This window comes from Physeter macrocephalus, chromosome 11, assembly GCF_002837175.3.
Source record: "Physeter macrocephalus isolate SW-GA chromosome 11, ASM283717v5, whole genome shotgun sequence".
Classification (NCBI taxonomy): Eukaryota; Metazoa; Chordata; class Mammalia; order Artiodactyla; family Physeteridae; genus Physeter; species Physeter macrocephalus.
Window position 1 is genome coordinate 151,232,543 of NC_041224.1, and position 17,119 is coordinate 151,249,661.

Consider the following 17,119-nt stretch of genomic DNA (forward strand, 5'->3'; position numbering starts at 1 on the left):
TTTCCATCTCTGATGTCTGTGATTCATTCTGCACAACTGCCTGCACACCCAGGCGTCAGCACACGGCGGCTCCTGGAATACTGCGCCCTACACGCTGAAGTGCCCACTGTGTTCTGGGCGCCTGAGCAGCCACACACGGAGACACACCTCAGCGACAACCTGCATCCACAAAAAAAGAGGCCCTGCCACCTTAAAAATATTAACGCCTCACTGCAAAGAACACACACACTCGCGCGCGCGCGCGCACACACACACAGACCCCCTCCCCCGTGTGTCTCTTTCAGACTAGGCGCGTCTCCGAGGGCTGGATTGAATGGGAAAGAACGGGCCCGTCTTTGTCATTAATCCTCCCCTCCTTCAGGCGAGCCAAGCTTCTTCCGGGTCAGCGACAATCACCGCCAACCCCAGCAGGCCCTCGGTCCCCCACACCGCTAGCCCCGGAGCGCGCGAGGGCCAGGTCGCCACCGCCCGCAGGTTGAGGGAGGGGAGGAGGGAGAGGAGGAGGGCGGGCGGCGCGGGAGTCGGGGAGGGAGGGAGGGAGGGAGGAGGGAAGGAGGGGAAGGCAATCCGAGGAGGAGGAGGAGAGAGCAGCCTCCCGCAGCTGGCGAGGAGAATGGGAGTGCGGGACGACAGACCACCGCGGGGTGTCACGGCCGCGGCCAAGCTTGCCAGGCGTGGGGCCGGCGCCCGGCGCTTTTAAACCCGGGAGGGCGCGGCGGCGGCGGGCGGATCGCGGCGTGCGCTGGGCGCCGGGTGGCGGCCGAATGGAGAGGAAGGGCTCGGCGGCCAAGGGGAACCCGAGCCCGCCGGCAGCCGGCGAGGCTCAACGGTCGCAGCCGCCTCTGTGCGTCCCGGGCGGCGGCGGAGGGACCCCGGCGCGGGGCCAGGGTGGCACGGCTGCGGAGCCAGCCGAGTTCATCCGGCGAGCGCACGAGTTCAAGAGCCAAGGGGCGCAGTGCTACAAGGATAAGAAATTCCGCGAAGCCATCGGCAAGTACCACAGGGCGTTGCTGGAGCTGAAGGGGCTGCTGCCGGCCTCCGGGGAACGGGAGCGGGACTCGCGCGCGGCCTTCCCGGCCGGGGCCCCCAACCCCGGGAGCCTCTCGGAGGAGCAGAGCAAGACGGTGGAAGCCATCGAGATCGACTGCTACAACAGCCTGGCAGGTGAGCCGCGCCGCGCCCCCGCCCCCTCCTCCCCCAGCCCTCCCGATCTCCCGCCGGGCGCCGGTCCCCATTCCCCAGCCCCGGGCCTCCGGGGCACAGCCGACCGCCGCGGCGCGCCGCTACGCACACGCCCCCGCTGGGACAGTGCCGCTCTGGGAAGGAGAGCCTGGGAGGGGGGCGCTTTGGAAAAAGTGTGACTTTTAAGATTATACCTTCCAAAACTCGTTGTCATCTCGCATTCCTCCCCCGCATCCTCGTAAATCTCGCCTATAAATAACTGGACCGAGAGATGGGGACCCAGCCGGCCTGGAGGCGACTGCTGCTGCTAGCACTGGTCGCCAGTGGCCCTGGGTCCAAATGCGGGCAGAAGCAACCAGGGTGGGCCACCCGCACCCACGGCATGCCCAGTGGCTGCTTGCCTCAGGGATCGTTGGCACCAGAGCTCGCCCTCACCTTCCCCGCAGCTGACCGCATCCCTCTGAGTCAAGTCCTTCCCCAAGTTCCTTTGGCCCCAGCAGCAAAGGGCAGTTTGCTACGATGCCTTCAGCATCTCAAGCAAAATGGATTCCAAAATGCACTTCCTTCTCTCTGAGCTCTGCTGGGGCCCCGGTTGCCAGGTGAAGAGAGCGATCTCAAAGGAAAGCTAGTCCAAGGTTGGGCTTGAGCTGTGCTGTCTTCTAGCTCTCCTCCCTGCCTGACTCCGTGTAGCACTGGTTCTCACACCAGCTAGCTGCTAGGCTTGAGGAAAACGGAGCCCTTTTATTGGGATAAGAAGGTGAGGTATACATTCCCGAGTACACTTTGGGGATTAAGGTCAAAGTCGGGCGTTTCAAAAATTAACTTTGGCACAGAACGTTTTAAAGTCTCTAAAACCGGAGGAGTCTGGGTCACTCCAGGGCCTTCATTGAGAAAGTGGAAGATGTTGGCAGAGGCAATGGCCTTATATTTGAAAAACACTCTCTCTCCTCTTCTCACACCCCATTTGGTGGGATCTGGGCATGATCCAGCTCCTCTGACCAGATAAAGCCCATCACTCCTAATCCTTAACCCTTGAAGTTGCCTAAACTAGCTCTGGACAGTTGTAGCAGAGTCAAGTTGGGAGAATGGGTGTGGTTGGGGACGGTGGATTTGTCTGGGGCCCAGACAGTTGGGGGATGAAAAAAAATGTATGGATAATTCTGCTCTGTTCCTAAGGGCCAGTCAGCTCTGTTCCCTTTGAGATCTCTGGCGCCAGCCTACCTCTGCCTTCCCATAATGCCATGTCCAGTGTCATCTTTAATCAGGCAAAGCCCAGGCACTTTGTAGATTGTTAAGTAGTTTACAAACTTAAAGGATTAATGATAATAGTAGTAGTCGCAATTGTGGAAATGGTGGTGCTGATAGCAGTACTAGTAATAACGGCAGCAGATAAAGTAGTAGGAATACAGCATAGATGGACTATTTCACGCCATCACAAGGTACACCATGATTCCCTTTATTTCCCGTAAGTCTCTGGCATATTCATTACTGCCTGATGAATATAAAGGGCAGAGTGGCCATGGGTGGAGGAGGGGGCACTCCGGATCACTAATGCAGTGATTTCAGAGTGGTAATAGAGTCTTATATTTAGTGTTTTCCATGGGCATTCTAGGGTTGCCCCTCACCCCATGCTTTGGCTGCCGGCCGATGGCTAGCACTGCCTACTTTCTACCCCAGAAGTGGTTACATTTCCAAGGTGAAACCAAAGCTGCGTCCTTGGTCAGGCCAGCCCACTCAGGGCAGGGCTAAGATCTGGACGGTTCCTCCACTTCCATACCCACCCCTCCACACACTTCGGAAAACTTTAGCGGTGAGAGAATGGAAAGTAGCAATGGCAGATTTCCCCCTCTGCGGCCTTCTCCGGTTCTCACCACTTATTAATATTAATAATTTATGGATTACGAAAGTAATGCTTACCTATAAAATGTATTTTCTTTTAAGAGAATACAAAATTACCTTTTTTTTTTTGGCGGTACGCGGGCCTCTCACTGTTGTGGCCTCTCCCGTTGCGGAGCACAGGCTCCGGACGCGCAGGCTCAGCGGCCGTGGCTCACGGGCCCAGCCGCTCCGCGGCACGTGGGATCTTCCCGGACCGGGGCACGAACCCGTGTCCCCTGCATCGGCAGGCGGATTCGCAACCACTGCGCCACCAGGGAAGCCCACAAAATTACCTTTAATCCCACCAACCTAAAGAAATCCATTGTGATATATTTCCTTCCTGTATTTTGTTCTATACCTAAACATAAACTATTTACAAAGCTAAGGCCCTCCTGTATCCTGTTTTTATTCCCACTTGCCATTGTGTCAGAGCATTTTTACATTTCACTAAAATATTTTTGTGAAGATTATTTTAAATGGCAACCTAAAATTTTTAAATGTGTGTTTACAGTGAGCATTTGATGGAAAGAGAAAGAAAGATGGTCACTGTTATTGCTGTTAGAACCAGAACAGTGCAGCGTGGCCCATAAGATAATCTCCCCCACGCCCCCCGCTCCCCACCGTGCCTGATTAAAGGGAGGAGACGGCAACTGCAAGTTTGTTCCAGCAAAAAGGCAGCTGGCCCTTCCACTGGGGCTGCAGTGCTGGCTGAGCAGCCCAGTGGGCTTCAGGAGAGAGCAGTCTGAAGATGTTGGTTCTCTCAAGGATCTGTCCTTCCACATGGCTGTGCATAGAGGGAGAGGTTTGGGGTTTAGAAGCAACATGAACTAGCCCAGAAACACTTGGAGGATTAGGCTATGTTGCTAAGGGCATCTCAGCACCAAACAAAAGACTATTTTGAGGCTTCGGGAGGAAACCTAGGTTCAGTGGACCCTTGCACTCTGCATGGAAGGCTCCAAGAGAACAGCAAGGGGGCCGTTAGAATCTGCTGAGAGATGTTAACCTAAAAATCCATTTGCCTGACTTGAGGTGACCACTTGAAGGGTGTGCAGGCAATGTGCAAAGTGCCTGTGGCTGTGGTCTGTTCTGGCTTGGAGTTCCTTCTGATTAGTAGGGATCTGGCCAGGGGTGCAAGACCCCCAGATTTGATTTTGCATGTCTTAGTCTCTCAGAAATTCAAGGAAGGAAATGAGAAGCATCTTCTTCCTTCAGAATTTCTAATGACTTTGATACAATGATTAGAAAAGATACTCTGCCTGGGAAGATGTAGACATGTGATTCTTAGCAAGGCTGCAAAAGAAGCATGTACTGGCTTGTCGATCAACTCCCACTGACCTTCAACAAGACACAGGACTCCCCTGGGGCCTTGGAATGTTCTGTGCAAAACCTCTTGTTGAAGGACAGAACCTTTTGCTTTACAGCTGTTCCTGTGGGGCTGTAGTGGCCCCAGCTGGGTTTGATCAAAATGTTGCAACGCATGACTCTGTTGGTATTTTCAAATGATGTTCGGGACTCAGATGCCCACAGTGGAGATGGGTGCTGACAGGCCATGGCATTGGATCTGAAGGCTAGACGAGAGTCAGCTTATGTCCCTATTCCTGGCATACCCTGTGACTTTGTATTGGTCCCTACCACATCATTTTACCTCCATTTTCCCATCCATTTAGAGCTATGTTTGGGCGGGGGGTTTTGGGTTTTGTTTTGTTTTTTTACCAAAGGGGCAGACAATATCCATTGATGCCAACTGAAAGTCCCAGGACAGGGGAGCGACAAGGCCTAAAGAAGTCACGCAAGAAAAAGGCCTGGATGGGAGCCAGCTTTATCAGTGCTTGCGGACGTGTCTTGAAGCCGTGGGACCAGGGCCAGCTACATAATTTGTGAGGCCCAGTGCAAAATGAAAATGTGGGGCTCCTTCTTCAAAAAAGCAGGAGAAAGTTGTCATTAAAAGTTTTAAAAGATAAAGTTTTTTCCCTTTCTTTCATGGTTTCTCTCTCGACTGGAAATGGTGTTTTTATCTGCTATTTAATGTCATTTCAAGAAAATTACAATTTTAAATTATTGGCATGAATTTACTATTCATCATCTTAGTGCTTTCATGGTTTCTCTCTCGACTGGAAATGGTGTTTTTATCTGCTATTTAATGTCATTTCAAGAAAATTACAATTTTAAATTATTGGCATGAATTTACTATTCATCTTTATAGTGTGCAATGCCAGTTTTAAGTGGAAATATAAGAACATTTAACTGGTATATGAAATCATGTAAGTTACACAATTCACGTTTTGTAGCTTGTGCATGCATATGTAGTTTATTCTTACTGGAACCATGGAAATGCTGACTAAACGAACTCAACTGCTTTTATTTCACTTTTTATATGCATACTTTATAGGTGCACTTTATACCAGTCTTGGCTTTCTGATGAGTAAGGAAAGGAAAAGGAGCTATTCCATACCCCCACCCTAGTCTTTCCTCCTCTGTCGTCATTTTCAGCATAAGTGGTTGGCTAGTACAGGGCACTTAAGCAAGAAAGGATGTGATGGGGTTTTAGGTTATTTTTGTTTCTTAGAACACTATTGCTGTCTTTCTGCATTTGAAGCAATTTCTGGGTTGAATGGAAAGCCTGGCCTCTTTGGGCTGTCAACATGTGTGCTTACTTAGTTATTGACCTAACCCTCTTACTTATGCTTGTTGAACTCCCCTGCACTGTGGATCCCCTGGAATTCTGTGCTCATGGGGCATTGTGAATGCTATATACTACATGGGCCTGCAAAGAATAGTTGTACCTCTGTCTTCTGCTCAACTTCATGCTCCATTATCCAATCGGGCTTCACTTACAAAACACAGTTTCAAAGATAAAATAATTAGAATGTCAAGAAGTCAACAGCAGAGCATTAAACCAAATACAAGGCCCTTCTGAGCATGGGTCTTATGTGACTGCACCCTTAAAGCCGCCCCTGCAATGGGACACCAGAAGATGACTGAGCGTATACATCTAAGGTGGACAGAATTAGATATAGACCCTGAGGCAGATTCTAAGACAAAAGGTACCCCCTGGAAATTGGTGTGGGAACCAAAGAACCAAGCAGGAAGATGGATAAATTACAAATGCAAGAACTCAGTGAGGAAAAAAATAAAAGAGGTCAAGAGCTGGAGACAAGCAGTAACCTGGTAGCCAGAAGGTGAATTGTTGGGATAAGAACTGGCAAAGGAGGGGAAAGAAGAGGGGCTTCATGCTAAGATGCTTGGCCAAGATACTGCCATCTGGATGGGAGAGTTTGACTGGCCAAGCCATTGTTAACCTGAGGCTGTTCCTCAGGCAGCCCCTTGGCCAATAAATCTTAAGCTTGTACATGTGGCTTCAAAGATCATCTTCCAAGAAAGGATGTGAGACTTGAAACTTGTAGAATGCTTTCAAGGAGAGAATATTCTGAATGTAGACTTTGGGCTGAGTTTCTAAGGTGGATTCTGAAGTTCCTTAGTTTACCTGCAAAAGTAATGAGGTGGGTGGCTTGTAGCCAGAAACTAAGATATCTTGAAGTAAGAGTCCCTACAGCCAAAAGGCATGGGAGTGCCCCATCCAAGGCAAGGGGACTTGGCTGCAGGATGGACAGGAAGGCCAAGATGTGGAGCGGCCAAAAGCTTCACAGAGCTTCACAAGTTGGGAGTGACCTTCAGATGGGACATTCTCTCCTGCCAGCTCTTCTCTTTCGTCACCAGGTTGTGCCTCCTCCAAAGAGCTAGGATGAAAACCAAATGTTTCAACCAACCAGCCAACCAGCAATTTCCTAATTCCCAGATATTTGGCTTTGGGAAATCAGATGTCCATGCTGGGACCAGAGTTTCCCATTATCACCAACGCGATTAGTGTGGTCCATTCCTAATTACATAGCAGCAAGCACAGCTCTAGCATGGACAGTGGTACCAGACATTTAAAAAGCCAAAGATAGGGGAATTCTCTGGCAGTCCAGGGGTTAGGACTGGACTCGGTGCTGTCACTGCCGGGGCCCCGGGTTCGATCCCTGGTCAGGGGACTAAGATTCTGCAAGCCACATGGTGCAGCAAAAACAAACAAACAAACTTTTAAAAAAAGCCAAGGATAATACTACAGAAGATTAAAAGAGTTTAGTCTTCCTCATGGTGTTCATATGGCCTTGAAATGATCACAAGCAGCGTAAAGCTCATTATCTTCCTTTTAAACATACATACACATTTTCATATCAGCAATGAAATGATGCCATGTCTGGTAGGACTCAAAACCAACAGTTCCCAAATATTTTTTAAAAAGAAGCAGGATGTAGGAGCTATACTCAATATTTTGTAATAACCTATAAGGGAAAAGAATCTGAAAAAGTATGAGGTATATATATTATATATATATAATATACATATAAAACTGAATCACTTTGTTGTACACCTGAAACTAACAGAACATTTGTAAATCAACTATACTTCAATTAAAGAAAAAGAAAAAAAAAGGAAGGGAAATGTGTAGTGCCAAGGAGAGCTGACTTGAACTAGAAGAATCCTGGGTTGAAATATATCCAAGTGGACCTTCTCTTCTCTTTCAGCCAAAAGGAATTTAAAACAGCACTGAAATTACAGACAGCGTTTACAGAGAGGAAGCTTGTGGAGCAAAGGTTTCCCTTCCACAGTGTGTCTGTGTGAAAAGAACAAAAGTGCTAAGGAAGTGCTAACTAGCTAGCTTGAGAGTTATGGAAAACCAGAATTATGATTTCAGATTTGGTTATGACTCCATACCTTACAGAGGTGTGTGAATCTCCTTGTCAACATTACCACCTTGTTATCAGCATGAGCTTAGGCACTTCCCAAAATAGGGATACTCACCACTACCTATAGTAACTTATTTAATAACCACCACCAGAAAACAACAACTACAATAATAATAGCAGTAACAATAATGGTAGTAAAGACTACCGTGATGAGCCCAGCTTCGGGCGCCCAGTAGATGTTCCATAAATGTGTTTGAAAGGAGTGAAAATGCTTATCCCAGCATTTGTCTCATATTAAGGATCCAAGAAATTCAATCATTTCATTAATATTCATTGAGCAACTAATAGGTGCTAGACGCTGGGCCTTGAGGGCCGGGAACACAGGAGTAAACATAAAGAACAAGGTCACTGCCTTTCATGAACTTACATACATACCTATATAACTTTGTGAGAAAGAAAACTCAAGCTGGAACAGTTAAGTCCCTTGCCCATGGTCACGCAGTAGTATGTGGCAAACTGGGATTTCTCATCTGCCAGGTCTGTAATTCCAAAGCCTATAGTCCTAACCATTCACCCCACAACCTCCATCTTTAGAAGTTTCTTCCTTAGGTACTAAAATTTGCCTCCTTGAAATTTCTATCGATCCATCCATATTCTATCTATCTTTTGAAGCAACAAAAAATACATCTCATCACTGTAACAAGGAAGAGCCTTGACATTTTTAGGGTAACTCGCTTGCCCATCCTCCAGTCTTGCCTTCTGTAGGTTATTCCTTTTACCATGATTGTGCCTTGTGTGATTAGCATTCCCATTCCATGACCATCCTGGGTGGTTAAGGGGAAACTGTCCTGCTCTCTGTAACCAGGTTCTGTGTCACTAGGAAGGTGACCTGAGAGGAATGAGAATCTGATGAGTCATAGTTTCTAATGAGCCTAGAGGCTTACAGAAGCCCCACCCCACAGAAGACCTCCCCCTAGTTTTTATCCCCTTTGCTCCAGAGTGTGTGAATTCCAGTTAAGAGGTCTTGAGAAATTTAAGTGGATGTGTTAAGAGTAGGAATTCATTTCAGCCATTACTTTTCAGTAACCAGTTTGTGGATACAATGACGGGAAATGACCCATTAGAAGAATAACATCTGGACTTGTCCAGATGCATTACTCCAGACCTGGTCAGTTTTAATGTCATGAGAGTGATGATACCATCATTTAAAAATATGTTCTGGTTCAAGTGCTAAACGAGATTGGACACAGTATTATTCTGTGTGGCATGGAACATTTTCTCTCCTAACATCCTGTAAAGTAGTATTTATTTTTTAGTTTGTTGTTTTATGCCTGGCTGATAAGTTCTAACTTTGTGAGCCAAAACCTCATCTCCCAAGAAACAAAAACAACCCCTCCCCCAAACCCAGCAGTAAATAGACAAGTTGGCCCTGTGTCTAGTGGGACGGGAACTGAGGGAGACTCGTGTGACAGCTGGTGGCACATTCGCTACATATGTGAACTTAATCTGGTCTTGAGTTTCCTCGCATATTAAATGGGTATAATCATGCTAGCCTGACTCGCAAGATAAGGGTGAAAAGCAAGAAGATAACGTATGAATGTACTTTATAAACTACAAAGTATTAGAAGTGTAAATTATCATTTTAAGTGGGCAGGGATATTTAGGAGAACAAAAAAAAGAATAGAAATAAGAAGTGGGAACTGGGGCTTCCCTGGTGGCTCAGTGGTTACGAATCCGCCTGCCAGTGCAGGGGACACGGGTTCGAGCCCTGGTCCGGGAAGATCCCGCATGCCACGGAGCAAATAAGCCCGTGCGCCACAACTACTGAGCCTGTGCTCTAGGACCCGCGAGCCACAACTACTGAGCCCACGCGCCTAGAGCCCGTGCTCTGCAACAAGAGGAGCCACCACAATGAGAAAGAAGCCCGCGCACCACAACGAAGAGTAGCCACCCCTCGCCGCAACTAGAGAAAGCCCGCGCACAGCACTGAAGAGCCAACGCAGCCAAAAATAAATAATTTTTTTTTAAAAGTGGGAACTGCCCAATGAGGGAAATTTCCACCTTTAATTCTAACAGTTTTAAGACAAAAGGGATACTTGAGTAGTACCTACTAGGAAAACCCTCTTGATGCGTGGTTTCTGCATTAAATATCTATTGACGCTGACTCTCCCATTTTGTTTCAAACGCACACGAAAAAACTGCCCCCCAAATGCACGTACTCCACCAAAAAAAGCACTTGCTAATACAGTAAAACAAAAGTGTTTCTGATGAGTAGAATGCGAGAGACGTTCTTTGAAAGTCTTCAGACGTCCCCATCAAAGACACAGCGGAAGCATGACTTGGTAAAGAGTGACCTGGACAGCAAGTTCTGTCTCTAACTCACCAGCTGCCTTGGGTCAAGGAATTTTACCTCTTGGGCCGTAGTTTTCTGATGTCTAAAAACTGAGGGTTGGAGTCCAGGATCTCGAAGGTCCTTTCCAGCTCTGGAAAGAATAATCCTCCATTCTTTCTGAACTGGGTGGCCAGAATGGGAGAGTTCCGTGTGGACTGATAGAGACCAGTCTCCAAAATCTGTTATTACGTGAAAAGGCAGAATGCAAAACAGTGTTTATTTGCTTTGTGTTTAAAAAAAGAAAAAAGATATAAACTAGCATCAACATATACTCTAGTGCAGTACTTGCTCTCAAGAAGATTACCTGAAATTATGCAAGTGAAGCTGTTCACGTCACCTGAATAGGGACTGGGCAGAGAAATTGGGGAGAGGCTTTCACTTTTTTTTTTAAAGATTAAGACTTCATTGTTTTTAGAGCAGTTTAAGGTTTACAGCAAAATTGAGGGGAAGGGACAGAGATTTCTCATATACTCCCTGCACCCATACATGCCTAGCCTCCCCTGTTATCAGCACCCCCCACCAGAGTGGTACATTTGTTACAGTTGGTGAATCTACACTGACACGTCATGATCACCAAAAGTCCACAGTTTACTTCGGGGTTCACTCTTGTGTTGTGCATTCTATGGGTTTAGACAAATGTATAATGACGTGTACCTATCACTGTGGTACCATACCGAGTGCTTTCACTGCCCTAAAACTCCTCTGTGCTCTGCCTCTTTATCTCTTACACCCCACCCTTGGCAACCACTGATCTTTTTACTGTCTCCATAGTTTGCCTTTTCCAGAATGTCCTATAGTTGGAATTATACAGTGTGTAGCATTTTCAGACTGGCTTCTTTCACTTAGTCATACGCATTTAAGGTTCCTCTATGTCCTTTTTTAACTTTTTAACTTTTTTTTAACTTTTAACTTTTTATTCTAAACCTTTCTATAGTGCATGACTTTTCTAAGTATATGCATTATTACTTTTATTTTTTAAGAAAAACGATGATAAGGATTATCTGTGTAGAAAGATGATGGGTAGTTTTGCTTTCTTCTTTTATATTCCCAAAGAAAACCTACCTTATGCACATTCTTTTTTTTTTTTTTTTTTTTTTTTTGTGGTATGCGGGCCTCCCTCTGTTGTGGCCTCTCCCGTTGCGGAGCACAGGCTCCGGACGCGCAGGCTCAGCGGCCATGGCTCACGGGCCCAGCCGCTCCGCGGCATGTGGGATCCTCCCAGACCGGGGCGCGAACCCGGTTCCCCTGCATCGGCAGGCGGACGCGCAACCACTGCGCCACCAGGGAAGCCCCACATAATTTTTAATGCCGTTCTGGATATTATCTGTGCCTTGTCTAATCCCATCAGACTGTAACACCAAAGATGTCAAGCAAACTTATCCCAAGCCTCAAACTTTCTCTTAGTATCCCATAATATGACTTATCCTTTCTGCAGTGCCCACCACCCCAATGCACACAGAGGGCTGGATCCTGGCAGCATGGTACCCCACAGTAGGGGGGCGCCCCTTTGGACTCAGTAGCACGTGAGTGACGGTTTGAATCTGCTGGTGAGGCAGGGAAGAAAGTTGGGTCGGAGCTTGTGATACAAACTGGTCCTGAGCATTAGTGATGTGCCGCTGGTGTGGAGGAAGGGACCGTATGGGTGGTCCATGTCCAAGATTCTTGGTGGCCCCCGAGTCTAGGAAATCCTGCCCATCGGTAGCTCAGACCCAGCACCCGGAAGGAAGCTCACTCACTCATCAGATCTTTATTGGATACTTGCCATGGCTCTTCACAGCCCAAATCTCAAATCCACTGTGTTCTCCTCGAAACATGGCATGCGGTTGTGGGAACAGGGCTCTAATCTAGAGTCTGCGGCTAACTTCCTCCGTGACTTTGGAAAAGTCACATCACTCTGAGCCTCAGTTTCCTCATATGTAAACAATCGGTGTTGGGTCAGATGCCCTCCAAGTGCCCTTTCAGAAGGGTTGAACTGTCTAGGAGTGTGAAGACCCTCTAGCTCCCCTCTCCCCCACCTTCTAGCCTCTCTCTCTGGAAGCAACCAGATTTAGGAAGGAAATAGGAAACAAGCTCTCTTTTGTTCCAGTTTACTGATATGTGCTGACAAATAAGCATAAAGATCTCAACTAAGATTTCCAAGGTAACCTTGCAAATCTGAGGGTAAACCAAAGTAAATGGCAGTCTCCCAGGATGATAGAGTCAGACAGAGGGTCTCAGAGAGAAACCAGAGTAGGGGTTGGGAGCCTCTGTAAAATATTTCCTGGGCCCTGGAATCTAAATTGATGGCACCAGAGATGACCTGCTGCTGCTAGACCTTCTCAGATTATTCCAAAATTCAGACTTTGATTCTAAGCAGGCAGTCATTCACCATAAGAAATCTGGCAAGACTAGCTGTATTAGGCCAGGAAGTTCTGATGGAGGGGAAAAAAAAAAAAAAAAAAGCTTTTAAGAAATGAACTGGCAGTGGCAGGGCCAAGAGTTTCAGGGAACAGTTTCTGTCTAAGCTATAGCATCTCAGAGAGTTGCCACCATTGACTCAAGACTGGAGAGCCCTGAGGAGTCTGGGCCAGATCTGAGGATTTGGGGGATGTGATTCTAGGCCTACTGCTCATTTGGAGTCAGAACTGAGCTCCTTTCTTGAATGGACCTGAACCTCAGGCTGTAGGTGCCACTGGGTCATTGGAACTGGTGTGGAATTCTCCCTGACACCTAGAGAGAGAGAGAAGGGCTGTGTTCCTGTGTGTGCCAGTGAAGACGGGAGGGAAGAAAGGGAGCACAGAGGAGCAGAAAACCTGTAGGGCAAGGCGGCCTGATGGAAAAGATCTTTACTTAGTGTAAGAGGGTCTGGGTTTGACTCCTGACTTCCCATCAACTCCTCCGTTAACCTTGGGATGGTCCTGATCTTGACAAGCTTCTGTTTCCATTACAGCATGGGAGTAGTAGTATGCACCAAACAGGATTGTGATGGTGATTGAAATTAAAGGATACATGCACGCGTGCCTAGCACAGTGCCTGGCACGTAACAGATGCTTAATGGATGATGGCTGTGTGTAAATCTAACTCCTACTCTGGTAGGTACTATGGCGGGAAAGTGTGCAAGAGGGGAGGAGAAAGGACTCAGCAAAGGAGGCTATGGAGGAATATGGGAAGCAAGTGAGCAAAAGAGGGGTCACACCTTGCTCGCCTCCCCTGCACTGTAGCCACTTAAGAGCAAATTTCAGCTCTTAAGTGCAGGGGAGGCAAGCAACGTGTGAGCCAACAGCCTTTGGTATGGATGTTTCCTACCTGGGCCCACGGGGCTGGATGAACAAGTAACCCATCAGGCTTCCTCTGAAGGGCAACTGAGTTCCAGCAGAACCAAGGGCCTTTGGGCCCTGAGGTCTAGGCCTGCTTCCAGCTTCTCAGGATATAAGGCGGTCCAGAAAACACTTAGAAACTGCTGAGTTGGGACTTCCCTGGTGGTGCAGTGGTTAAGAAACCACCTGCCAATGTAGGGGACGTGGGTTTGAGCCCTGGTCCAGGAAGATCCCACATGCCACGGCGCCACTAAGCCCGTGCGCCACAACTACGGAGCCCACGTGCCACAACTACTGAAGCCCACACACCTAGAGCCTGAGCTCCGCAACGAGAGAAGCCACCGCCATGAGAAGCCCGCGCACTGCAATGAAGAGTAGCCCCCGCTTGCCACAACTAGAGAAAGCCCGCGTGCAGCAACGAAGACCCAACACGGCGAACAATAAATAAATAAATAAATAAATAAGAAACTGCTGGGCTCTAGGCACACATGTCTCTGGCCTGAGGCTGTGCAAGCGAATAAGCCTCAGTTAGACGGTGTCTGTTCTCTGCCACTTTCCATCCTCTGCCCCAGGATTCTCTGACCCGTTCTTTGAACTGAACTAGTAGGGAAAGAACTTCGGATTCTCTCACAAGTTAGACCAGTTCAGAGTCTGAGAGCAGAGAGCAAGGATGTTCCAGGAAGAGAAGATACATGCTGTGATCAGCTGGGTTCCCTGGGGAGCTTCACAAGCAAGAAAGTTGACTGGTGCGCTGGGGAAAGGAGGCTATGGAGGAAGGCAAGGCCCCTGCAAGAGGGAGAAGCTGCTAAGCTGGCAGCCTCATGCCTGCTCTGCCTGTTCTCTTGTGTCTTATGCTGGCGCCAGTTTACTGAGCTGCCTTCCTCATGTCGGATGAGGAAAGCCCCTGGCTTGATCAGGTGTCCTGGGAATAAAAGCACTAGCAGCCATGTCCCCTGGAGCCTCCTTTTAATCTCGCCTTACAGGCACTCCTCTGCCATAATGCCTGGAGTCCTCTCATGACCCTGGGTCTCTCCAAATGGGTGCTCCGTGAACAGCCAGTGCTTTCTGCTCAGTACACCCTTCAGAAGCCTTTACTGCATCTCTCCTCCCAGGTTCCCCACTGCTCTCTTTGAAGACATAATGGGCAGAGGTGATTTTTTTTTTTAATAAAATCACAGTTGATGAGGGTATTCTAAGAAAAGATAATTTCTTCCCTCCCTAAGAGGAACTCTGATGCCTATTACACATTCTTCACCCTGATACACACACACACACACACACACACACACACACACACACACATTTATTTTTCACAAGAGTCAGGTTGTACTGCACAAACGTTCACAACATTTTCCACCAATATTTTACGCTAAAAACATTTTTCGGTGTCATTATTTTTCTACAGCATAATTTAATGTCCGTGTCATGTTCCATTATACCAATGCCCTGTTATTTATTTAACCAGTTTCCTACTGATGGATCTTTAAGTTATTTCCAATACTTTGCTAATACACACAGTGCTGCCACAGAGAGGCCACAAACGTGCTCTTTCTGCTACACGTGTGCCTGTTAGCTAACTTATCCCCAAACATATCTGGTTACATGGTATTTGCCCTGTTGTCATGGAAAGATGGCAGGAGAGGCAATAGGAACAGGAGAGATGTTGCTGGGGTCACAGAAGGATGGAGGGAGAGGTGATCAGAACAAGAGAGGTATTTTTTAAAGTCTAAAAAGAGAACAAGATGGCATTTTGGCTTCTGAGATTTTCCCCCATCCTGGCTCAGAATTCCTGCCAATGGGCATGACATGTGTCCTTGGCCAGAGCCAACAAGGTAAAGATACTATCAGGCAATGGGTTTCTTCTGAATGTTTCTGGGTATATACTCATTGTCATATTCCAGATGGCCCAACTGGCCCTTCCAAAGTCCCACTTCTAACCCAAGGAAGGGTGTGAGTGAAGACAAACAGTAATCCTGTCCTACCTTCTTCCTACTACATCACTTCTCTCTGTGTATATACTGCAATGAAGTCGATAAGAGTTGGGGGCCGTGGATGGGATAACTTGTAAGTATGCTGCTGTAGCACCCAAGTCTGCTCCTTCCCTCATGAACAGGAGCAAGTGACAGGCACCAAAAGGCTGAGCTGACCTCAGCCTTTGGCATTACAACTCTTGAGCAGATTTCGATATCCCTTAAAGGACTGTCGACATAAGTCTTTAGCTTATAAGAGTTTTAGACTGGTTTTTCACCTGAGCTCTTTCAACTGCCACTTTCACAGCCAAGTAGTGGCCAACAGAGGGTGAATAAGAAGAATATAAACTCCTTGAAGATATCAATATCTTTTGAATGCTCTCCATTTCCTTACAAAGCCCCGGCACAGGCCGTGATGAATGAATCCTCATCGAATAAGTTTACGAAGGGCCTGTACCCAGGATTGTGTGGTGATGCCGGGGACATCCACGTGAAGAATTCGAAGGGCGGGAAACAAAGGGCAGCTTGGGAATGGTGTAAAGAGATCTCCAAGAATAATGTTGTTAAAACAAAAGAAAACAAAACAAAAGAAACACTTGGCAATGTTTATTTGAATCCAGGGTAAGCATGTGCTAGATTGGAAAAATAGAAGGTCAGAAATTAATGTGAATGGAATCAGAGGAGATTTAGCCCATGAGATAAAGCCAGACGATTCCTGGTCATGGGAACAGCATCAGCAGTGATGGGGGAACTCTATCTAGGTGCCAGGCAGGGCAAGAATGATGTGAATGAAGATACTGCCCCTTGAAGGGTGCTGGCTTCCTGAGTCAGCAGGAAGTTGTCCTAGCTTCTCAGTGCCTTAGACTTGGGAAAGACCTTGAGGGATCAGAGAGTCCAGGTCTCTTTACCCACCAGCTCTGCTGGAGTGGAACCAATGTGGGCTTGGGCTTAGACAGTCCTGGCTCTTTCCCTAAAACTCAAATGGCCTTAGCAAATCACTTAACTTCTTTAAGCCTCAGCTCTTGGAAGCAGGACTAATAAGACCTATTTTCCCAGAGTCACTGTCAAGGTCAAGTGAGTCATGAAACACTATATAAATGTTTGGTATTGCTACTTACTGAACATACAATATGTGTAAACCAGTATGATGTACTTTTGCTGTGTGAAGGTTTACAGATGCTTGTCTGGAAAGCAAAGAAGGTATGTGTCATAAATAGCTGCCATGATGGGCATGAGCTGAGTCTATGGCTGTGAAAAATGATTTTATTCATTGGAAAACAAAAGGGCCCACTTGATGACCGTACCTGTAGATCTGGCCTTATTAGAAAAAGACCACCCTACATGTTCTGTGAAAGCATTACCATTAGGGAGGGTTGTACTATAATTCACAGGTATTAGAAAGATGGTAACTTCTCAGCAAGTTAGAAATAGAGGGAAATTACCTGATCTTGATAAAGAGCATCTACCAAAAAAACTAAAGCTAACATCATACTAAATGGTGAGAGACTGAATGCAGTCCACAACTCTTCATAGCAGCATCATTCATAATAACCAAACACTGGAAATGGCCCAGATGTTCTTCAACAGATGAATGGTCAAACAAACCCTGGTACGCCCATACCATGGAATACTACTCAGCAATGAAAAGGAATGAACTATTGATACTTGTAA

General features: G+C 47.2%; 1 protein-coding gene across 1 annotated transcript in view; it reads left to right on the forward strand.

The window, feature by feature from the left end:
- Positions 1 to 563: 563 nt before the first annotated feature.
- Positions 564 to 17,119, forward strand: part of TTC9 (tetratricopeptide repeat domain 9) — a 37,386-nt gene continuing 20,830 nt past the window's right edge. Inside the window, exon 1 of the mRNA XM_007113386.4 lies at positions 564 to 1,164. Coding sequence (XP_007113448.2) covers positions 765 to 1,164 — 400 coding nt within the window. The 5' untranslated portion in view covers positions 564 to 764. The remainder of the gene's footprint in view (positions 1,165 to 17,119) is intronic.